The sequence below is a fragment of the Eublepharis macularius genome, chromosome 1, assembly GCF_028583425.1.
Source record: "Eublepharis macularius isolate TG4126 chromosome 1, MPM_Emac_v1.0, whole genome shotgun sequence".
Taxonomy (NCBI): Eukaryota; Metazoa; Chordata; class Lepidosauria; order Squamata; family Eublepharidae; genus Eublepharis; species Eublepharis macularius.
Genome location: NC_072790.1, coordinates 124,054,019 through 124,079,488, shown reverse-complemented (window position 1 = coordinate 124,079,488; position 25,470 = coordinate 124,054,019). Strand labels below are relative to the sequence as shown.

General features: G+C 40.1%; 1 protein-coding gene across 4 annotated transcripts in view; it reads right to left on the bottom strand.

The window, feature by feature from the left end:
* UTRN (utrophin) overlaps positions 1-25,470 on the bottom strand; it is a 584,696-nt gene that overhangs the window by 347,056 nt on the left and 212,170 nt on the right. For all 4 annotated transcript variants that reach the window (XR_008598285.1, XM_054999201.1, XM_054999369.1 and 1 more), the window contains exon 52: positions 10,329-10,518. Coding sequence is in view for 3 of the 4 variants with exons in the window: in XM_054999201.1 (XP_054855176.1) it covers positions 10,329-10,518 (190 nt within the window). In the remaining variant the exon portion in view is untranslated. The remainder of the gene's footprint in view (positions 1-10,328; positions 10,519-25,470) is intronic.

The window sequence follows — 25,470 nt, the reverse complement described above, 5'->3', positions numbered from 1 at the left end:
GCATAATGAAAAGATGGTCTGGACTTCCGAGTATGGCTTTGAACTGGCACCTACACAGGAGGAGATGCAGGAGAAGGAACTTGTTTCTCGCTGCCATTCTCCATCCCCAGCTGCACGAAGTGACTATAGTTCTATGGTGTGTCATGCATCGTGCTCAGGACAACCCATTTGGCACCACCACTCGATGACTTGCTGTGCACCTCCACTACTGTTGCTCTGGGATGTCGCATGTTCCCAAATACTCGGATCCGAGGCCACCAGCATCGACCAAAAGGGCCTCTCCCTTCCCCGATTCCAGAGCGTGTCAACTCCGAAGAGGAGGGTGAAGTCCCCCAACATGTTTCTCAGGATGCTGGCTCCGATACTTCAGATCCACCGCCTGATGAGAATGTGGGACCCGCTGCCATGTCCCCTTGTGAGGATCTGAGGCTTTATTCTGAGGAGATGTACAGGATGGCTCATGCTTTGGATCTAGATGTCTCTTCCACCACTCCCAAGGGGGGAGGGAAGCTGTTGGGCAGGCTTTACAGTGATGCTCCAGCGACCACTGGTTTTCCCACTGTAGAAGGCTTAGACGAGGTCATTTTGAAGGCCTGGGAAAAACCAGCAGAGATGCCACCCACTTCAAAAAGGGTAGAAGCGAAGTACAAGGTGAAGCATGATACCTGGCCGTCACTTTTCAAGCACCCGGGTCCCTCTTCTCTGGTAACGGAAGAATTCCAGAAACAACGGTTGGGCGCACATTCTACCCCTGTCGACAAGGAGGGTAGGAAATTGGATGGCTTCGGTAGACGTCAATATTCCATATCTGCCCTTGGTCTTAGGATTGGCAAGCACCAAGTTGTCATGGGAGGATATCAGTTATACCTCTGGGAAAAATTATCAGAGTACGTTACAGGCCTTCCTGACGACAAGAGGGCACTCTTCACGCTTTTGCAGACTGAAGCTATTCGTGTGTCCAAACAGCAAATGAACGCTGGTAGGCATGCTGCGGAAACATCAGCAAAGGGCATGGCAAGTGCTATCCTGGTGAAACGACATGCCTGTCTTTGATCTACTGAGACCAGGGCGAAGGTTGAGGAAATGCCCTTTGAGGGGACTACCCTATTTGCGGCTGCAACTGATGAGGCTCTATCCCAAAAACAGAAGAATCGCCAAACAGCTAAATCCTTGGGCATTGTTCCGGCTGACCAACGCTATTACAAACTTAGGTACTTCCCCAGACATCAGTATGGGCACCAACACTATGATCGATCTGGTAGGCATTACCAGCAACAGCCAAATACTTACCCAAGGCCCTACCAAGTGTATCAACCGCAGCACTCTAAGAGGCAACCCTACAGGCAGAGGCCTCCTCAGCTTCCCTCTCAGTGCAATAAAGACACCCAAGGCCCGGGGAAGCAGTTTTGACTGGCAGCAGTGACGTCTGAGCCAACTCCCTGTTACACTGAGAGACTAATGCCATATCTTCCTGAATGGGAATCGATCACGTCATACTCTTGGGTTTTGTCAATTATCAGACAGGGGTATGGGTTGGAATTTGTGCCCAGGCCTCCATGCAAGTTGGCTGCAGAGGTGATTACTAATATGATGCCTAAGTTGGAGTTGGAAATTCAATCTCTACTTAATAAAGGGGTGATTCAGGAAGTGCCCGGTTTGAATGTCTTTCATGGTTTCTTTTCGAAGTTCTTTCTAGTCCCAAAGAAGAATGGTGGTCTTCGATCCATCTTGGACTTATGGGGTTTGAATCTTTATCTCCGGTCCTCTGAATTTAAAATGGTCACCCTTTCAGAGGTCCTATCCCTTCTGTCCCAAGGGGAATGGTTTGCGGTGTTAGACTTGAAAGATGCATATTTCCATGTAGGTATTAGGAGAGACCACTGGAAATACCTCTGTTTTAAGTACCACAAAAAGGTCTACCAATATGCGGTACTGCCCTTTGGACTTGCTACCGCGCCCAGGGTATTCACTAAATGCATGGCCCCTGTGGTTGCTTATCTGAGGACTCAGGGCTGCTCTATCTTCCCGTACTTAGATGACTGGTTACTGTCAGCATCATCGGAGGACAGGTTGAAAGAAGACATTTCCTTGGTTACTGCAGTCTGCTTGCGACTACATCTAGTATTAAATATTGCTAAATCCAAACTTATACCATGTAGGAAATTGACCTATATTGGGGCAGACCTAGATTCGGCACGGGGCAGACTGACTTTGCCACCTGACAGGGCACGGAAGATTAATTCCTTAGTATCCCTTTTCTCTAGGAATACGTATCAAACTGCTAAGGGTATTCAGAAACTGTTGGGACATATGGCCGCTACCACAGCAGTGGTTCCTTTCTCCCGCCTCAATATAAGGAATTTGCAAAATTGGTTTGTGAGGTGTTTTAATCTGTTGTTACATTCTTCGAACCAAAGGTTCACTATCCCAAGGGCAGTAATTCGTTCCTTACACTGGTGGACCCTTGAGTCCAATCTAACTTATGGTGTGCCCTTCGGACCCCAACATTGGAACTTGAGCGTTACTACAGATGCTTCCACAAGGGATTGGGGAGCTTATTGTGGTACCCTATCTATTCACGAGGTATGATGTCATTCTGAACAGACACTTCACATTAATGTACTTGAACTTAGGGCTATTCGTTTCGCTCTTATTTCTTTTGCAGCTCTCGTCAGGAACAAGAGCGTGCAGGAGGGAGGGTATGTGTGTCTTGCAGCAGGGTAGGAGGGAGGGTATGTGTGTCTGCACAGAAGAACGACGATGAAGACAGGTTTGTACATACCTGTACATACCTGTAACTATTATTCAACAAGTTCTTCTTGTTGAATAATAGTTACAGGTATGTACAGGTATGTACAAACCTGTCTTCATGGTCATTCTTCTGTGCAGTCCCACATGACAGAGTACCAAGGTACACAAATTAGGAGGCAGGGTGAATCTCCAACTCAATTTTATTAAGGTAACAAAAAAAAAACACTGCAACCAGCAAGTATAATACATAAAAGTCAATAAATGTTAACCCACAACACTAACAATAAATTCAATAAGTTAGAGACTTAAGCTGTTAAGATGCATCAATCATTGAAGATACACCCAACATCAATGAGCTCAATAACTAACACTCTATAAGAGCATCCGCAAAATGTAAGAACTTACATAACCATTATAAATGTCAGTAACCAATGTTACACAGTTATCAGTATGTCTACATCATCCTCTCTGTCTCTCCTTTAGGCAAATAAAGATTGCAGAATGGCACTTGTAACTGCTACATTCTGAGTTGCGTTGACATCAGCAGCATAATACTTCACATATGTATCAGCAGAGGACCATGTCAGCGCCTTACAAATATGTGTGACAGAGCTCGAAAGCAAAAGTCCTTCTCCAAGCGGCAGCAAGAAGAGAACTAAGGGAAGGGGCTGTTGCTCGCCATTAAATCACATGACCGTTTGGGTGGGAAACGGTTGCTATGGGGCTCATGAACAATAACTCCTAACGGGCTCCAAGAAGCATTGAAGAATTCTCTGGTGACAGATCTATGCATGCACAGTTCCATGTGGGACTGCACAGAAGAATGACAAACAATAAGCTCACAAGGGATTTATGTCAAACCAGAGAATCCCAGGCAGAGTGTGGGAGCTGCAGAGCTCAAAAGCCCCCACAGACATTGTTCCCCATAGGGAATAATGGCCGGTTAAATCCAGGATTCTTTAACCTCAGACAGATTTTGTGATTTCAGGAATACCAGATTTTTTTAATCCATGAAACGTGGCTCCAGATTACCTGGGTTTGGGGGGTGGGGGGTTTGGTGCACATCCTTAGTCAAAACTTTGAACTGAGGGAAACTGGGGGAGTAACTGCACAATGGGAATAATATGCATGCTCCACCTAGCTCCTAGCTTATATCACCATTTCTTTTCAAATTTCAAATTAGTCTTAATTCTCAGTTTATGTTAGATCTTAAATCAACTTGTTAAATAGATTTCATTTTAAATGTCTTTTTATCCAAATGCCAAGAACATAATTTGAGGCTGCTTTTCCTAGTCTGTGCCTGTTCCTGGTCAGCAATCCACAACTCTACTTTTCTTAACATATACCTTATTTTCATTCAACTGAACATTTTTCTTAATTCTAATGTAATGTTATGGGAAATCAGGATACTTGCTATTATAGCACTAGAGATTTTAGAGGACTCAAGAGCAAAACACCAATAAATTTATGGTCAACCTTACTCAGTGACACAAGGCAGATTACATAGTGTAAATCAATGCAATCAGTAAAACAGAACATCCACTAAGCAATGTAATAGGATTACAGTGCAGAACATAAAACCAAGTAAAAATCTGAAGCAAAACTGAAACAAACCATAACTATCAAAGTGGCATAATAAATAATAATACAGAAATTACATAATAGGATAATACATACAGCGCCAGATAGTACGTACTAGAGATGGGCACGATCCAAAAAAAATTGCCGATCCAGCTGATCATGGATCGGCGCTGGTGACGATCCCGACTAAATGATCCACACCGATCATCTCCCGTTCCCGATCCCTGGATCGTGGATTGTGGAGGCCAAAGAGGGGTGCGCTGCTATTCCCAGCTATGTGGGAAGGTGGGTGTTGGCGGCGGCCCCCGGGACCAGCGAGCACAGGGAGATGGCAACAAGCCGTCTCCCTTCAGGGGGCAGGGGGTCTGGCCGCTCGCTGGAAACACCCCCCATGTGCCCGCCCGCCAGGCCAAAAAGGAGCGTGCTGGTGAGAAAAGAACGGTGGGTGATGCCGGCGGCATCTGTGTTTGTGTTTGGCCGTCTGTGTTTGGCCGTCAGAGCTGCCCATCAGGGTTTGCAGGGATGAGATTGGAGTGCCCATGGCTATAGAACACCCCCTTCCCCCTCCCTCCCCTGGCTGCCTTCTCCCAACTGGTGACTGCTTTGCTGCTCCATGGTTGGAAGGAAGCCTTGCTGATCAAGGAAAGCTGGGCTTCCATTCGGGTTTCCAAGGTGACAGAAGGAAGGGAAACACAGCTCAGGCATTCCCCTGGCTCCATTGCCCCAGGAATAGATTAATGGCGCCTGAGTGTCTGGCTTCCCGATCCGAGCACAATCCAGCTCTGATCCAGCCCCCCTCCCGATCACTGGATCGTTGGCCGTGCCCGATCACGATCCGCTGAGTCGCAATCGCCATTATCATGGGGTTTTTTGGATCATAATGCGGATCATGCCCATCTCTAGTATGTACTATACACAGTAGGTTAGTTCATAGTCTTTCCCTTTAGTGAACCATTCTTTGAGTCAGTTCCATTGTAATAAAGCCCTATTACTTTATTAAAAAGTTCTCCTGCATAATACTGTTCTGCAGACTTTGTGAAATGCCAGGAGAGTGAGAACCTTCCTGACCTCTTTAGGCAGGCCATTCTATAACGTGGGAGCATCAACAGAGAATGCATGTGTGCAGACAGTTGCTGATCTCATCCATTTGCAGGATGACACATGCAGAAGGCCCTGCTCAGATTACTGTTGTGGCAGAGAATAGGAGGAAAGGTGGTCAACACAGTTATGAGGATCCAAGACCATGTATGAGAAAATCAATACCTTGAACAGAACCTGGTAACTGCAGGGAGTGACTGCAGAATGGGGCTAATATGTATGTTCTGCCTCGCGCCAGATAATACCCAAGTTGTGGCATTCTGCACCAACTGTAACCTCAGAACTGACTTTGAGGGGAGACCTATGTAGAATGAATTACAATAGTCTAGTCTTGATGTTACTCTGGCATGGTAGGAGGCCATCTTCCAGGCTAAAGTGATAGAAAGTGGGTTTTTTGCAGCTGCGTTAACTTGCTTCTCCAACAGTAATGCTGGACCCGTAAAACCCCTATGTGTTTGTCTGAGTTAAAAAGAGTCAGCTGAACCCTATTAAAGGTGTGGAGCACAATGTCCTTCAAGATGAGACATAACATCTACCTCATCTTATTAGCCTAAAAATATTATTATTTATTAAGGTCATTAGATCCTTTTAAAGAGTCTTTTCAATATAAATGTCTTCCTGAACCTTTAACGGTAACAAATAGAGGAAAATTGCAGGAAGTTGAAGCGAACTGAAACAAGCAAAACAAACAGATTTAAAGACAATACTATCCTTGTCAATAATTTGTGCTTATGTAACCCATCATGATGAAATGGTTACATTTAAGACGCATGTCCTTTGATTTATCTTCCAAACTTGAAAATTAAATGTGTGTCTCACCTGAGAATCGCTACAGGACACATTTCAGCAAGTCACAAGCTGTCAGCTAAGTTAGCCTTGACTTAGACTTATAAACTACATGGTAATAAAACAGAAATATTATTGATTACCTTTCCTTTAAAACACGACAAGTTTTCAAAATAAATGAAATTAGTCAAGTTCCCCTTGTATATATCATAGGTAAAAGCCATGACAAAGTAAAGAATTATTTGATTTGGGACATGATATTCCCTAATGAGTATTGCAGTGCACATAGTAGAAGAAGAAAACAAAATTATTTTTGTAGTATGTACAATATATTTTGCTCCAGAATTACTGCAAGCCTCTAAGAAACAGCATTAATTGTCTAGAAAGAATTTACTATATTCAAGTGATAATTTAAATGAAGTACTCATAGTCTACAAACTCTTACAGTTCTTCACCTATTACTCAAAACCAAACTTTGTTTAAAAATAAAGAGTTCTGGTTTTATTTCAGAGTCAGTAAAACAAGTGTTCTCAAATGTAAAAAGATCATTATAACAGTGGCTGATTCCACACACATTGGATAATGCACTTCCAATCCTCTTTATAGATCATTTGGAACGGATTTTTTGGTGTGCGGAACAAAAAATCCACCTCAAACGATTGATAAAGTGCATTAAAAGTGCATTATCCAACGTGTGCAGAATCAGCCACTATTCTAATTTTGGGAATTGCAACCACATTCAATGTTTGAATTTATTGTACTGGCATTTTCAACGGAATGTTGTACAGTCTTAAGAAAATTATTAAGTTTTCAACAGAAACTTCCTCCACTGAAGTCATTAATCAACAAATCATACGATATAACAGTCAAACTTAAAAATTCCTGAGATGCACTGGCTGCATTCAGATGCTAAACCATGATTTGATAAAACTCTGATTTGCTATGAATTCCAAATACTGGCCACAACACTAACTTTGGTTAGTGGGAGGACTATAAATAGGATTTTAACTAGTCAAGCCCCATTTTTGAATCCCAGTTTGTAATAACTTTAGGTAGTTATGTTTGAATGCAAGATCACCAGCTTAACTGGTGTTGTTCAATCTTTATATGCACCCTCTCGCCCAGCTGGCACTGAGTTTCAGACTGGGTTGCCATCAGTATGTGGATGACACCCAGTTGTATCTGTTGATGTATGGCCAGCCTGGCTCAGCCCCATCTGGGATACTGAAATGTATACTGCTATGCTGAAATGTGATTTTATTTTTACTGTTTTATCTGTTTTATACTGTAATCTATCTATTGCTGCAACCTGCCCTGAGCCCACTCGCGGGGAGGGCGGGCTATAAATGTAATCAATCAATCAATCAACTCTGGTTTGACTCCCATGGCACAGTGTCACAGTTTCAAAGCAACAATAAAACCCTGCCACTCCTGTTACAGTCAGCTCTTACATGTAGCAAATGAACCAGGATCTCCAAACAGATGGTTTATTTTTCCTCATCTAACAGAACAAATTCAACTAACCATGGTTAAGTATGACATCGGAACTATCTGCACAACACAGAATGAAAACTATTGTTCTGTATTTATAACATTTATTGTTATTAACAGAGAAGAAAGAACCTATTAATTACTCTGCTGCAGCAGATAAAAGGTTCATCTAGTCCACTGCTCTTGTAACCCCATGAGTTAGTTAATTTAGCCTAGCAGGACAGAGTCAGGGTCTGCGCTGAGCAGTCAAGGAAGAAGCTGGTTGCTGGGCAGCTTAATAAAATTTTATGTGTTCTTTTCATCTTGAATATGGTAACTGGAAAAACTTGCATGTGAACATTTATTAGTAAGGGGGGATACATTTAGTCTGATAAGTATCATTACTGGAATCATATTATTATTGCAAGGCCATACTTTTCAAGTTGAAAAAACGAAGCCTGGTTTCCAATCTGTTCCCTTAATCAAGAGGACTGCACTGAAAGATTTTGGCATTTGACGGACCAAAAAAGTTAGACTTTCTTAACCACAAAGTTCTATTAAGCAATGAGATACTTGTCTGAATTCTAAGACATGCTTTGAACATTTTTGCTATCTGTGACACCTTTGTGTTCAATTACTCAAATCTTGTTCTGAATATTAGATTCTTTGCTAGTAGATACCTGTCATTACATGCCTTTCTGTGCTCTGGACCTGATTACTAGGATAGGTATCAGCCCAGGAGGACTTTTGTCCCTGGAATTTGGACTTTGGAATTCTACCTGGACTTTGTGCCTCTAATCTGCAGAAGGGAGAGTTTGACTCTTGAAAGCTCATACCCTGTAAATCTAGGTGGTCTATAGGATGCTATAGGATCCTACTGGACCCTAATATACTAATATGACAAGATAGCACCTGTGTCGGAGAACCAAAGCTTATATAGTAATTTGGGTATTTATGTTGCTTTGTTATTTTCTTTCCCATTCTGCACAACTTCTATGTTTATAATTTCTTGCACTCGTCTTAATAAATCCTATTACTTAGACTTCTGTGGTGTTATTTGGGGATTGGGGCTTCAATCTAATCCAGTACCTTGGGATATTTTAGCTACATCTTCCCAGGTAATTGTTTCATGGAACTTAATCTGCAGATGTCCTACTTTGCAGGATTAACTTTAGTGCCTGGTAGGGCTGGAGACTTGTCTCTTGGTCTCCCAGCTGAGGATTAGTCAGAGAGACTAGTTCTGAGGATTCACCTTGGGAAGTGAGGATTCACCCCTAGTTTTGAATGTCTTGCTCTTGACCCCCATTCTGGCCTTCCTTGGGACAGGTGAGCCATGACAAGACTTCCTAATAAAGACTATTACTGGAGTTCTCAAAAGAGCATGGATAGTCCAAGACATTTTGCTGACTCAGGGAGCTGCACTGCACAGTCTGAGAAATGAGCCCCAGAATCCCTCCCAATATCACAGTATCATAACCAAATGATGAGACCTGCATCCACTCTGATGACACAAAGGATCCCAAGGGAATCTTTCCATGACACTGACATCTATAAAAATGTTACTGCTCCAAGCTAATTCCTGGGTTTCTTGTAATTTCAAGTTGACCCCACAAAAGACATTTTATCACCACAAAACAGGAGAGAAAATGTCAAGAGCAAGTACAACACAGAAGTCAATTTCTGTCTTACACCATAACAAAACAAAATGATCACAGGACAAGAAATGAATCTGAGCAAAAAAGGTTTTCCAGTGTACTGTGTTTCCTTGTTTAGTTCCCTTCATATTTGCCAGCAGAAAGGTTTGATGCTTGATTTTCAGCCTTAAAAGTAATGCATGTCTGGTTTATTCTGTGTATCCATACTAATACATAGTAGTCCACTAACAGGTTAATTGTTGAGAATGAAAGGGATTTTTTTGCCTCCTCCTTAAAGCTGGCACTGAATTATGAGGCAGATTTGGCTATCATTTTCTTTAATCTATTTGTATGTTGAGACTACATTATACTATATAATGAAGGAAAATTATTGCAGGAGAAAATGAATTAAAATATTCAGGAATGAAATAGATAACCATGAAGAGTTTGCACGGCAAACAGGGCAAAGAATTCCACATTTTATTTTACATGTATGTTTTTTTGTTAATACTTGCAAAAGAATGTTATATAACTGTTTACTGTATTCAATTGCTGGGGATAATGAAGTACCTCCTCCCCACCAATTGGATAATGCTCTCTATAGAACTCCTGCCACGGGCTTCTAGTAAGCAATCACCCAAAACATCAGGAAGAACAAGGAAGGGACAGGAGTTTCTACTAGAATTTCAAGAAGGAAAAGGAGGAAAATGAAGAGGGGAGATTTGGTGGTTCAGAGGAGAGCTACACTTCTGAGAGATGCTTGCAGAGACAAATGTATAAAATGGAAGACCTTATGATTCTTCATTTCTGAATCTGGAACATTCAATAATAGAAATATTTATGTTATCACATCATTTCTAACAGGCTATAGAAGTTTGGGAAATAATTTGTTGAAAGTCAGTCTAGATTTTAAATCCAATTTACAGTACAAGGTATATAATTTATAGTAAAATGTATGCTCTCTTTTTTTAAAAAAATGTACACTCAATATTAACAGCAAACTCTTACCTCCATCTGTTTTTTTAATTCCCTTCTAGAAACACTGTCCTGGACAGCATTTTCCTGTTGTGATGCATCTGCAAGGACATTAATTGTAGTTTCAGCTTCTTGCATCCACTTGAGAAAACTCTCTAGATCTTTTAGCAAGGCTTGCACTTGCTTCAGTTCAGTGTCCAAGGCATTCTGCCTATTCCCAGCTCTAGGGAGAAAAAAACAAAACAAATTCTCTCAGAAAATGTGCAAAAGAACAAATAATTCATACAAGACAAACCAGTTAATATTTACTTTATGATTCTACAAATTATGTATGTATGTATTCATATATAAAATGCAAAATGCTATGTAGCAATTCAATAAACAGGCACATTCCTCTTTCTCAGTGCCATAAACAGAGTGAATTATTGCAGGGATGAGGAAACTTGCACTAGTAAGAAACTTATTCCACACCTTGGTTGGCCTTGATTGGCATTCTGCCCTTCCAAGGGAGTTTCCTAATGAATAAAAGTGCCTAATACATTCCAGGTGTCATACAGAAACAAAACAAATAGGTCCTTTCCCATAGTCTCACAATCAAAGAAACATGAGACATAATAAAAAAGAGACTAGGATGGGAAAGGGGGAAGCTTTATACCATATGGTGAGTACAAAAGAAACAAGAAAAAATTACATATAAGTAGGAAATGTGAGAGAGAAAAGATTATTTAAAATATTTCTCCAAATGGGGAGGAGAGAATGTCAGCTGAACATTTAAAAGGCAATGCATCAGAGGCTACAAAAGACAAGGGTACTGAGACGAGAAATAGCACAAAAAAGTGGAGCCACAGCAAGATTAGTGTTTGATGAAGGCCTGGGGGGACAGAATAATGACAGAACAACAAAGATAAGTAGGGAAACAAGGAAAAGACAAATATGAAAAGAAAAATTAACATTCATATTAAACAATCATAATCAGAAAAGAGAAATATATAGAGATGTAACATAACTAAAAGTATTGTTAGAAATACAAAAAGAACCAAGCAGCATTAATGAGCTTAACAAAGTGAGAATCGAAGAGAATGATCAAAGTTAACGTCCAAGTACTTAACTTGTTGTAAAGAATGAACAGTGAATCTTCCAAAAGAAAAAGATAAAACGAAAGATTAGAGAGAACATAGTATATTCAGTCTGACACATTACGTTTCATCTAAGAATCTCAACTGGAGCAGAAGCAGTTATAAACATAACCAGAAATACTGATAAGAACAAAATGAGAGCAGGGAACAGAAAAATCACTGTGGATAACATCAGCATAATAGCATCATTTGCCCTGACCTGGATGGCCCAGACTAGTCCAATCTCATCAGATCTCAAAGCTAAGCAGGATTGGCTCTTGTATGAGAGACCACCAAGGAAATCCAGGGTCTCTACACCTAAAGAAGCAATAGTAAAAAACCTCTGTTCATCTCTTGCCTTGAAAACCCCCTGGGTCACCCTCAGTCAGCAGCAAACTGACAGCATTTTAAACTCTCAATAGTATCACTGGATGCCAAAAGAAGCAATGATAGCCAAAAGAAGTGCTAATAACAAAAAGACTGAAGAGCACAGGATCCAAGAACTAAGTTTTAAGGTAACATCAGCAGAAAGACAAACTGAATACACCTGCCAGTCACTGACAGGAATTTCAATAATTTGTGAAAGAAGATTGAAATCAAGAAAGAACTAGTAATTCTCAACAATGAGAGCTAAAAGCACAGAGTGATCAGCCATGTCAAAGGCTAATGAAAAATCGAGAATAAAAATAGAGCATATTGTTATTTATTTAGCAGCTTACAATTTGTAACAGCACACAATGCAAATAATGGCAATGGTTGGTGCTGAAGCATCATTTAGAACAAGTTCTAATGGAGCAGGGAATTTTGCTTCTGAGAGAAGAAAATGCTTGGTTATACAGAGGAAACTGCATTTTTCAGTGGCTGCATTTTTCAGGAAATGGGTTATTAAGCAGCGTTGTCTTTGCCCTTATTTCAGTACTTCCTTCTTGCCCTGTCTCCAAGCTGCTCAAACTACTGCTATTGTTCTCCTCTGCTCTGCAGCAGCTCAGATAATGCGGCTCTCCCAGCGCGGCAGAATGCCGCACAAGCTGGGGGCCGTCCTTTGCGGCCCCGCCCTGGAGGAAAGGAGACAGGCTCCCTTCCCAGGCATCCTGGGCTTAGCTGGGGGGCGGAGCCAAGAGCCTGATCCAGGCGGCTCTGCTCTCTCCAGCTGCAGTCTCTTCGAGCGCTTGGCCCACCCACCTCACCCTGTTTTTAGTGCAGGAATAGCCGGCTGCTGGGTTCAGAGCCAGGTAGGAATTTTTCCCTCTTTTCCCTGATTGGCTTTTGGGAAGGGGTTTTTTTCGCCTACCTTGCACTAATTGAAGTGTTCAGAGTTATTGTTGGGTTGTGCTGTTTCGTTAGTAGTTGGCAGGAGATGTTGGGAATAGGGTGCGGGCCGGTGAGCCCCTGTGGCATTCCCCAAGGTTGGGGAACAGGGTCTGTCATTAGGGCGGTATGCTTGTGGCGGCTACCGTCAGGGGGGGCAGACGCCTGAGGGGATCCCCTGGCACAAGGCCTAACCTCATGCTAGACAGCTGGGGCGCAACAGGTGCTTGAGTGGGTATCCTATGGCCTAGCTGGCCGGGTTGCAGCCATTCCTGAGATGGCCTACACCCGGGACATTGGGGCTCGCCCAGACAGGCAAGGCGGTGGTCAGTGTGCTGACCCCAGGGCTTGACCTGTACCACTTAGTTAGCTCTTGCTGTGCATTACCTTTATGGTCATTTTAATAAACGGCCCTTTATTCCAAACCTGTGTCTGTCTCTTCCTTCCGGCTGGGGTTGCAATAATACTTCCCTCAAATTGTGCAAACATACTGTTGCTATGATGTAACTGCATTTGACCTAACCACTGCAAAAACTCATTCCGCTGTAATGTTTTCACAATATTTAAAGCAGCAGTAGGTCAGTAGGACTTGCTTCTGCATAAGGGTTTTTGTAGTATGTCTTAATCATAGTCTACCATAAAATATTTTAGAGTATCTTTAATGTTTAGATAACAGTGTATTAGCAGCATGCAATAATTACATTGTAAGTTCAGAAGCAGTCTGTGTAAGGATCTTCTTTGATGCCAGTTACCATAGGCTGTTCGTTAGAAAACTGAATAGCAACACTGAATACTGTAGAAATGCACTTTGCTCAGTGTGATACTTGAGTTGTTGCAATATTTGATTATCCATTTGGTTGTTACAGAAAATCCTTAACTGTAATCGATGGTGGTTGCCGAAATAGTATATTGCCTGTATTTCTACCTCTAGTAATGGGCTTTATGTGCTAGAATTTAATATCTTTGAGCCTGGGCAAGTGCACAAGTCTTTTAAACGAAACATGGTTTACTTGCACAAAAATGATCAGTTTGAAGAGGTGGATAAATGCCCTTGGAAGTGGTCTTTGTGGGTGTGAAACAAAATGGTGAGAAACTGAATTGGTCCCTATTAATAGTATTGAAATTAAGTCTACTTAATTTAACAAGACATGTTCATGCCCTGATTTTATATACTTGTATCTATCAATAAACATTGTGATACTTGAAAAAAAAAAGATATTAGGAGTGAGAGGTGGGACTCGGGTCAAGTTCTGGCTCTCTCTTTCTGGTTTCTTATCCTTCCTGAAGGCAGCAAAGGGGCTTGGAGAGGCAACACTGGGGTGGGCCTATAATCCTGTTGACACAGCTATTATAATTACTGTTGCTGTACTTCCACCTCTCCATGGCAGATTCTACAGAAATTAGAAATTCTTCAAAGCAGGTTCAGTAGAATGTTACAGTAAATGGTTTAAAAGGATTGGAGTAGGAGATAGAAAAAAGAAAATTAAGACAAAGAAAATAAGTAGATTTAGAATAAAAAAGAAGGGAAGATAGAGGAAGAACGAGAATGTATCAGCAACTAGGAAAATAACAGCATTTCAAAGAAGAGACAACACCAGAAGAAAGACACATTTTCAATTTCTGAGGAATGATGGAACAAAAGGAGTATTCGTTCTTAAAAACAAGGGCAAGAACTGGATGAAGTTCTGTGAGTTTTAAAAAGAGAAATACCTTCAGCGACAAAAGCTGGAGACAATGAGAGAAAGAAGAACAACAATAGGTAATATGTAAAGAAAATAGAATCTTGGTATCAAGGACAGAAGGAAAGATAAAGGAATGAACTGAAGAACAGGTAAACAAGAATCTCACAAGATAACTGACAGCAGGGCTGGCAGCCCTCCACTTGGATTAGGAGATCCTAACACATGCTGCCTTCACCCCCACTCACCTAGCTGGCAGGAGTGTCAGGAGGCTGGCCAGAGCCCCAGAGCACACAGCAAAATGTCACACACATGCTTCAGGGGCCCTCTGGTGACATCACTTCTGGCTTAAAACATAAGCAATGAGGGCTCAGTGGCCCCCATTGCTTCCCTTTTAAACTGGAAGTGACATCACCAGAGCGTGCATGAAGCACACACACAAAGATGGAATAACCCCTACACAAAGACCTGGACACCACTCCCGCACTTTGGTTTGAAGGTAAGGGGAGGTGGTGATCTGTTGACAGTAGCAAACAGATGCTGAACAGAAGAAGGCAGAAAATAAAGCAGGTGATTAAAAGGGATGTGTGACTTTATAACGCATGATATTATAATGCACCAAGTGAGATTAGCATCCAGACATTCAGCAGCTCTGACTCAGAAAATCAAATAGTATAAAAGCTAGAACTGAATTTGATGAGCTGGGATGAATAAGTCAAAAGGTATATGACATCTTCCAAGATGCACCACATAAACCAAACAAATTTACCCAAGTGTTGGAATCTATGTGGAGAAGTAGGAACTTTCATTTCAGAATTAATCATATGGTATTATTGTCGATAGCTGAGTCTGTCATTGCTTCCAAATGGAAACAAAAAACACCACCAACAATTGCAAATTGGTATAGCTGTATATGGGACTACTTTATAATGGAGAAATTCACCTACATAAAGCTCAGTACAAAAATCAGAAATATAAATCCAAATTTTTGGAACACCTAACATGCAATAATACCGTGTTACAGGCTATTCCCAAAGAGGAATATTATAGCTTATTAATAAGTTATTAATGAAGCAAAAAGATAAATTCTTTTACTTTTGATAACTTTGTTGATTGTAAATATTGTTAAAGATAAGAACAGGTATATCAGTACAGAATTTATCGAGGAAATGTCTACTTTAATTGTTAACATTAATGTTTGCAAAATATGTTGCTGAGTTAAATTGAATAACTTATAAGTTATAAGTTTGAAATGTTAAAATAAATAAAAATTGTAATTTTTTAAAAAAGGAAATGAGCATTTATGAGATTAAAGTGTAAGTACTGAACAGAAAAAGGCTTCAGCAACATCCACAAACTGTTAGAGAAAGAATGTTTAAAAGGAGTGACAGAAAACAACCTGGACTTTAGAACTAGATTAAGCAGGTTTTCATGGTGAAAGAAAACAACTCTATACAGTGGCATATACTACAATGCTGTACAACACATATATTCTGTTTTATCAGTTACTGAGAAACTTTAAGGATAGTTTATATTTAAGCTTTCTTTACCTTATACTAGAAATATTCTAAATGTTTATGAAGTATCTGAAGTTATAACTGTGTTTGTGACTGACTTTACATTTTTCCAGACTGAGAAGCCCTTATGTGATATGATCCCCTTTCTGGAAGAAATGACAATTTTAAAAAAATGTCCTGCCAAAAATCTATACTACAGCCCACAGAGCAGCCCTCACGAAACTCAACCTAACAATATAATACAAGGGCAACACAATATAACAGTCAATATAACAAAATTTTATAAAATTTTATGTATCAAGAATTGAATTAAGTCCAAAGAGTAAACAAGACATTGAAGTGCGTCTCCACATGGGAGACATGGGCAGCAATAGTCAGTGCAATGATGCAACGTAATAAGATGCAGCATAAGTGCAGTAGGAATCTCTAAACATCTTGTTTGAAGACAAAGCCTTTAAATCTTGTTCCTTTACTTGTTTTTTTCTGCAGGTGTTCAAGGCCAAACAGGGGGTACAAGGACCCCTACGACTCTACAAGAAGCCAACAAAGAACTTGTTTCAATTTATCTTGCTCAGGAGTCGCAAAAACGGGGGACAACCTTGATAACAGCAAAGCACCTAGAATCTCTATTGTAGCGATATAGGCACTATGTTGCCACAATAGAGATTCTAGGTGCTTTGCTGTTATCAAGGTTGTCCCCCGTTTTTGTCCTGAGCAAGAGAAATTGAAACAAGTTCTTTGCCGGCTTCTTGTAGAGTCGTAGGGGTCCTTGTACCCCCTGTTTGGCCTTGGACACCTGGAGAGAAAAAAACAAGTAAGGAACAACAAGATTTAAAGGCTTCGTCTTCAAACAAGATGTTTAGAGATTCCTACTGCACTTACATTGCACCTTATTACGTTGCTTCATTGCACTGACTATTGCTGCCCATGTCTCCCATGTGGAGACTCACTTCAATGTCTTGTTTACTCTTTGGACTTATGTTATGACCTTTACTTTCTTTTGAGTAGATTTTTCTTTTAATCTTTCCCTTAACACCCTCTGGGTAGTTTGCTGCCACCTGGAATATTATATTCCAATATATTTTATTTAAGTTTTCCTTTTGGTAACGTTCCTAAGCATCAGGCTCCTTCGTGGTTCTATGTGGCCCTGAGGATAGGAATGGGATAAAGCAATGACAGCTACTCTGGGATATAACAAAACAAAATAAACTTTTATTTAGTCAAGAAGTGTATCAGTTTCATAAACGTAGTTTTCGGTCCTTAAAGTTACTTCCTATAAACTCATTCACACAGATCTCTTCTAAGGCTTCACACACAGTTAGCCTCTTTCTCTAACTCAATATTTCTCTCACAGATATGCTTAAAACTCCTCAGGCAGCACACAGCTAGCCTCTCTTTCTCTGACTCTCATTCACTGAAATATTAAACCTGCTCAGGCAGCACACAACTGGCCTCCCTTTCCCTGACTGAGTGTTCTTTCACAAACATGCTCAGTTCAGGTTCCACACAGGTTATATTTCTCTCATAAATATTTCAATATACTCAGGCAGCACACAGCTAGCCTGCTTTCTTCTGACTGAAACTTTTCACTCTCCTCTCAATCTAAACTGCATTCACTCCGCCCACACTCTCAGTCATCAACCAATCATATCACTCACTCATCCCTCTCTTTCAGCCCCACTCTCCACCTATCTCACCAAGCATTTAAAGATACATGCACACATTTACTTGAAATCATTACAACTTAATTCAATTCATGATACATAAAATTTTGTTATATTGACTGTTATATTGTGCTGCCCTTGTGTTATATTGTTAGGTTGAAAAATCTATACTAAGCAGACATACCAAACCACAGCAACATCAATGCCTATTTCAAGTACTGACATCCTCAAAGAACATAAGGTTTTAAAATATCAGTGATTCCTTAGCTATAACTGAAATGCGGGATTTATTTTTGAGACACCTAAACTCATGTTACATTAATTGTTTTAAATACACACACACACAAAATGAATAACTGATCTAAGTCTTCCCCATCTTCAGTGTTTCAGTACACTGCTCTGTAAGAGCCCAATTCCAAGAGTACAGTGGTATAAGCAAGAATTACACCCATCTCACTATCAATAAGCTGATCTTACGTGACTGAACAAGTATGATACAGCTTCTATTTGCATAATGCAAGAAAGACTGCCATATTTTAAATAACTGTTGTACTAAGTTGTATCCAAAGGACCACAAGCAAAGCTCTACTCATAGAACAGAACTTCAAACACAAACCAGCTATGAATAATGCAGGTTTTGAGTTGGCTCCAAAGAGACTTTCCTCCAGTTGAAATTGTTCACATAGCAGAATGGAATCCTCAGATCCAAATCTCTGTCTCATTAGAAAACTACTGAGTAGGTACATTTTAATTTGACTTGTCAACCAATTAATGAAACTGGGATTCATAATCTTTAACCAATTAACTTGATTAATCACGTTTAAATTCATTTTCAAATTACTGAGACCTCATTACAAGTGCCTTCATGAGATAAGGAAAGACGTTCAAAACAAAATAATTTTACACTAACTGTTAGAAATAATTTTGTTTTAACATTTTTTTAATCCATAGTATACCACAAATAGTCTCAGAATCACACAACTGTGCCCTCCTCCCCTCTCTCTCTTACACACACACCAATTAAACTTGCCTCTTATTAACCCAACATTAAGTTAATCAAACTATTAAACTAATGAAAAAATGCAGTTCTAGTATAATCAGTTACAGGCTGTGTGGCTCATTACCTACAGTTCCAAGTTCTGTTAAACAAAATAAAGTTTCTGGCATCAGATAAGCAAACAATCGTTATCAATATACCAACAGACAATAACAAAAATTAAAGCAAACCATTCATTGAGTTGGAAAGTCAAGGAAACTACACTTATTACAATCTCTCTCCAGAAACAGAAATCTTTCTACTATGGCAAAAGACAAAACAATATCAGTTGTGGAAAAATGTAATAAAAACGTGCTGGCAGCTCCCCAGATTTGCATGAGGATATTGCAGTGCACAGGAGGAAAGTCTCCACGCCCTTCCAAACTATACACACTATCTTGATGATACTGCAATGGCACCTACTCAACTAAAGTTTTAATACTTCCTGTGTGCTTGCAGTTAATAGTACCTATATAGGACTCTTGCTTTCACACTGTCTGAAATAAAGATGGAAACATTTAATTAAGCATAGAATTTGAACTGCCATCAACATGAATACTACCAAGAGGTTTGTGCATTATAAAGCTAGGAAAGAGGGAACATACTTCTTTCCTTCAGAAAAACACATGGACCTGTGCTACTGCATTCTAAAGTAAACCAGAAAACATTATTTTTCTGAACACAGACTAGGAATTCTGCCAAAACAATCAGCCACAAACAGGTAAAGAACAGAGGGTACATATATAAGATAAAAATTGTCTTGCTGAATCAGAGCAAAATTCCCTATAAGCCAGCATTCCGTCTATAAGCAGTGAGTGAACAAACTGGGCATGAAATTGCCATTTTCAGTTTGTTCCCAGATAGGGATAACCATGGATATAAGATTCCTAAACAGGTACTATTTTTAATGCTGCAGCAAGGTTTTCAGCAAGCTTCTCACTATTACCTCTATATCTCTCCCTTACCTACTACCAGCATAATAGATCTCATCAGTAGATGCACCTTATCAAGGAAAACACACACACACACACACACACACACAAATGACAAGTAACAGTGGAGGGTCCAAACTTGGCCATTCAAAATCAAGATGGGCTATCATATGACATATAACAAGGACGTCTACAAGATACAAACAATCTAGTGAACATTCTAGGATCTATATAACTGTACCTAATCAAAAAGGTCTAAACTAGAGATGGGCACAAAACAAACCACAGAACAAAATTCCGTACAGAATGGCTAATTTGTTTGCACCGAAACAAGCATTCCATAGGAACACGTGTTTAAGGAACAAACAAATTTTTCCAGCCGTTCCGTGGCCGGGTTCGGAGTTTCACAGACCCCGCACCAGTTTCAGCCCATCGGCTGAACCCAGTGCAGGGTCTGTGAAACTGACAGCCCTTGCACAGGAGAAAGGGGCTGTCAGTTTCACAGACCCTGTGCTGGGTTCAGCCAATGGGCTGAAACTGGCGCAGGGTCTGTGAAACTGACAGCCTCTTTCTCCTGCTTCCCGGGCTGTCAGTTTGTCAGTTTCACAGACCCCGCGCTGTAACAGTGCAGGGTCTGTAAAACTAACAGCCTGAGCAGCAGGAGAAAGAAGCTGTAATTTCACAGCCCCCACACTGGAACCAGCATGGGGACTGTGAAATTACAGCCTCTTTTCCTGCTGCACAGGCTGTCAATTTTACAGACAGCCCAGGCAGCAGAAGAAAGGGGATGTCTGTTTCAAACGCCCTGCACTGGCTTCAGCAGCTGGTGTAGGGTGGTTGAAATGCCACGGAACAACGAACCACGAACTGAGAAAAAGGCAGAAGTCCATGGTTCGAGGTTCTGTGGAATGCTACGAACCACGAATCACATGGTTCGTTGGGGGTTTTTTGGTTCATGCCCATCTCTAGTCTAAAGAAATAAATTTAATTTGCTCTTCTGGTAAGTACTGTATATGTATTTATAAATGAAGTAGTTATTGCTATACATTCTTTCAACAATGAGAAGCAATTTAAAATTATTCCAACTTCTAAATTTTCCCTCCAAACAAGCACTTTGTTTCTATGGCAATGTTTTCAAATAAATGTAGAGACACACTCAGGAAAGAATGTCTGAAAGACTGGGGACAACGAATGTAATACATTACTAAGATTATGGAGACTGATAAATTACCATGGTCTTAGCACTAGAGCATAAAAATTATTAGCTGCTGTGAAGCATATCCAATTTATATAGAACCTCAAATTTTAGAGAGAAATCTCTTAAATGCCAGTGGCTTTTAAATTGCTTGAATCAAAATAAGCTCTGATTTACATGAGCATTTTTAGTTCCTTGGGTTTTAAAAAAAACTCTTAGAAAATAAGCTCTCAAGTTCTCCATTCTTTGAGGACTATTTTACTTCCAACAGTCCATAATTTTGGCTTCTACTTAGAAATTAATATTTTATATTTCTGGCAATTCATAATAAAGAGAATCCTTGCCCAGCATGCAACAGGATACTGAGATTTATTAATCATTGGGAGAAAAGAGATAAGGTCAAAGTATAAAACATTTTTATAAACTGTAAAACAATCTTGTATATTAATTGCAGTTGTTATAAGATATGCAGATCTAAACCTGAGAGTGACAACCCAGGAAGAGACACAGAAGTTTCATATAGTGGTAAGAAACCCCATAACACCTTCTGTTTACAATACTATTAAGCCTCTGTTCAGACATCAGGACAAATAGTAAGTTGTTTGAACTGCAGTTTGTTGCCCAAACCCTGTTTAGTATACTAGATGTATATAATAGACTACATTTGTTCATAAATCCCAGTTAGTCTGCTACTTGACTCCTTTCCCAACTTCAAGTATTCCTAGATACTATCCTCAACTCCATCAAGTTGTCAAATTGCTAGTATAGCAGCACAATATACGCAGCACAATATACACAGCACACTTCCTATTAATCACAATAAATGTGCAGGGAAATGGGGCAAGCCTAGCCTCATCAGAGATGAGGCAAATGTATGTGCAGTCATGCTGTAGAAACAAAGTTTCTAGACATCATAAATGACTGAGCATTGGTCATGATTCTGACTAGAGCTGTAGTGCCTGACTCAGAAGTTACAGCTGGTCCAGAATGCAGCACCACGTGTCCTTACCGGAACACCAATCCGAGCGCACATTCATCCTGTGCTGTGCCAGCTCCACTGGCTCCCAGTGGAGTTCCAGATCCGGTTCAAGGTGTTAACCTTGGTGTTTAAAGCACTTCATGGACTGGGACCTGCATACCTGCGGGACCGCCTCTCCCATTATGTCCCCTGCAGGGTGTTGCGCTCTACAGACAAGCAACTCCTGGTGGTCCCTGGCCCGAGGGACATCCATCTGGCCTCAACCAGGGCCAGGGCTTTTTCTGCCCTGGCCCCAGCCTGATGGAACGCTCTCCTGCTGGAGATCTGGGCCCTGGGGGACATACAGTTTCGCGGGGCCTGTAAATGGAGATGTTCCGCCAGGGCCTTTGACTGAGTGCCAGTGGGTGTTTTTCTTCCATCTAAGACCGCCAGTTCTTTGGGGCTGCCCTTAGCTATCTGCTATGCCCATATACGGACTCCCAATATTTGTTTAAATAGCCTGCTCCTGGACTATTTTAATGACTTTTTAAAAATTATTATTGATTTTAAGTTTTTGTGACTTTTAATGTATTTTTGGAATGCTGTTAGCCGCCCTGAGCCCATCTGTGGGGAGGGTGGGGTATAAATCAAATAAAATAAATAAATAAAATAGGCCATACAAACAGCATTTCTAAAGACAGAAGGTACCCAAATGGATGCCTGACTGAATCCACCAAGTTGGCAGAAAGGAGCTAAAATTTACGAAGCGGGGAAAGAGAAAGGAGTATCATGAAGATGCTCACAGACACTCTTTACTCCTTACTTTATAAATACCCCAAAGCTATAGCACTGAGAAAAGAGACTAAGGCCCTAGTTCAGGAAGGGTTTAAGGTGCAGCTCTTCTCTCTAATACAGTGATACTCACTCAGGAGCCACGTGCTACTTTTTGACATCCCACTTCTGGCTCATCTGTGCACAGTTCCTCAAATGTAGCACCTATCCTATGTTCCAGAAAAGTGAGTAAGGCCTTTGGACAATGGGGCTTGTATTTGACAGGTGATTTCCACCTTGAAACAACTGCTGCTGGAGAAATTGATAAGCTGACAGTCTTCCTAAGGTACAGACCTCATGCTAGGGATGGAAGTAAATGTGGCTCTTTCGGTTGATGATAATTATAAATATTGCTCTTTGTGAACCACAGAGTGAGTACAACTGCTCTAAATCTTCTCAGAGACACCTTGGAGCACGGAGAGGCCCAAGATGCTGATTCTTTTAAAAGGGCGTGGGGAGACGGGGCAAGAGAGGGAAATAATAGGCATTTCAAAAACTTAATTTTAGAAATGCTGGTTGCTCTACAAATCACAAAACACAGAAAGGTAATACCTTCTACTATGTGTTAGTTCACTACATTCTAAAGGCTATTGCTCATTTAATCTAAATTTCTCTTAAAATAAGCTCGCTTAATTTTGGTTTCAACATGTCTTCAACAAGGCATGGGTAAAGTGCCACTGCTTTTAATCAAACCACTTCTCACCAGATAATCTTAAAATGCTTCTTATAAATTACCTGCAGAAGATTTGGTTTTAAAAGTATTCAGTTGAACATAACTATGAAAAAAATAGTACACATATTTGGATTATAATCAAGACAACTAAGAAAAAGACACAGTTTACATATTGGTTCCACCACAAGTGGTGGGAAATAACACCTTGCATTGTTTAGCAGCAAGTTAAGTGATTTGTCTTTATCTGCAATTTATGTTCAATCTGGAGCAAAGGGAATCTTTAGCTGTTGGCCAATGGTAACTCTCTCAGCTGCTCTGTATCCAGACAGTTCAATGTGACCTAGATGAACATCTCAAATGCGATGACTATGAACATGCAAGATTATTTCCAGGTGCCAATCTGCCTTTGAAGGGGCATTTTTGTATAGGATACAAAATGTCTACAAATGGAAGTGCCCACCCCCACTGCAGTCTAGATCGAGTGTAATTTCTTACATTTCTTGGCCTGTTTCCAGAAATGACTGTTTGCTCACTTTTGTCTTCAAAGCCTGTTCCACTGCTTGGCTTCATTTTAAATTATTTTAAAATTGACTGTTCCCATCACTGAGCCCCAATAAAAGTGACTTCATGCTGAATCACCTCAAACTTACTGTCCAGAGTTCTGCTTTCAAATCTTTGTGCCAAAATAAATTAGTCATATACTATTCTATTATCTGTCACATTACTCAACAAAAATGCTACAACCATGCAAGTAATATTAAATAAGAATGAATGGAACTGGTTTTTTTATTCCGATGCCCCCAACACCATATACAATTGGACTCATTATTTGGTATACATATATTTCAAGACAGGAACTATAATTAATACAGTAACTGAAGATCAGTCCTTAAACTGAAAAACGAGTTGACATTCAAAATCCCCAAATGCCAACAGACTGAAGGAAATTCTAAGATGAAAAGGAACCCTTGGGACTTAATACAGATAAAATGACAGAACTGATAGAATATTTGGAGTCATGAAAAAGGAAACATGAAAACAAACCATCTATACATCCCTAGAGGAAACAATTTCAGGCTAAAGTAAAATTGTTCAAGGTAACGAAGCTTGCTGTGTCTACAGGCAGAACCATATACACTGAAGATACTGTTACTGAATTTTGTAAGTTTATTTTCAAAATGGAAAAATCACTAACTTATTCCTTTTAGGACCAGACATGTGGCTTCAGTAACTGGAAACATACACGAAGTAAGTACAGTGGCAAACCACTGTTTTTCAAAGTTATAATCCAAGCTTCCTTAAGGAAGGCAAGAGGCTAACTTTAAAAAGATTACTGGTGTGGTGCAAGAGGTAAAACCACGAGGTAATTTTCAGAAAGCTTTTGCTTCTCAAGACTCCAAAGCCCATAACACTATTCAAGTATGTTGTGTGCCCATCAGATGGTAACATTAAGAGAGCTGCCATTCTTTATTATAGTTACAAAAAAGATGCAAATAGTTGTTTTTCAACTCCGGGAGTTTCCGCCATGATAAAATCAGGTAAACTCATATATAGAAATGAGCTGAAAGCAGGAAGATGCTTTTTACAAACCAAAAAGCAACCTTACTATAGATAATTTTTCAATGAGTACTTCAAAAAGAAATACATTTCTATTCAGCAAGCATATTCCTCATTCTGAACAGGCTATGTGTGGTTAAACACGTAGCTAAATCCAATTGGCTACATGGCATTGCATTATCATCCTGCTCAGTACATGATTCCCAAAACTAGTGGATTCATTCTTATGACTAATCCAGGAAGTATTGCCCTTAGCCTGAATTGGCATCCTTGGTTTGCCCTCAACAGTAGCACCACAGACAAATCTAATCAATTACATTACATTATGACATCTAATCAACATCTAATCAATTATATAACATTTTGTTCTTTCTGACAAATTATCTCATTTGTCTATCTGAAAATGATGAAAATGCACTAAGGAACAGGGGGAAAAAGTACCAAAGTAATGGAAAAAGATAAGCGCTCAGTTCAAGGTAGGGAGATATTGTTCATCTGCCCTCCCCAAAAACAAAAGTTCAGACATAAAAATCAAAAGTAGAGAATGTTTAACATGACATAACATTATCTATGAAACCTTTCATTTAGAAAATTTCTATGCTACCTGTCCAGAGAACCTATTCAAGACTCCTGACCAAGTAAAACATGATAAATATAAATCATCATAAAAACACTGAAACATAAGAAAATTATTAAAACCTAGCATTAAA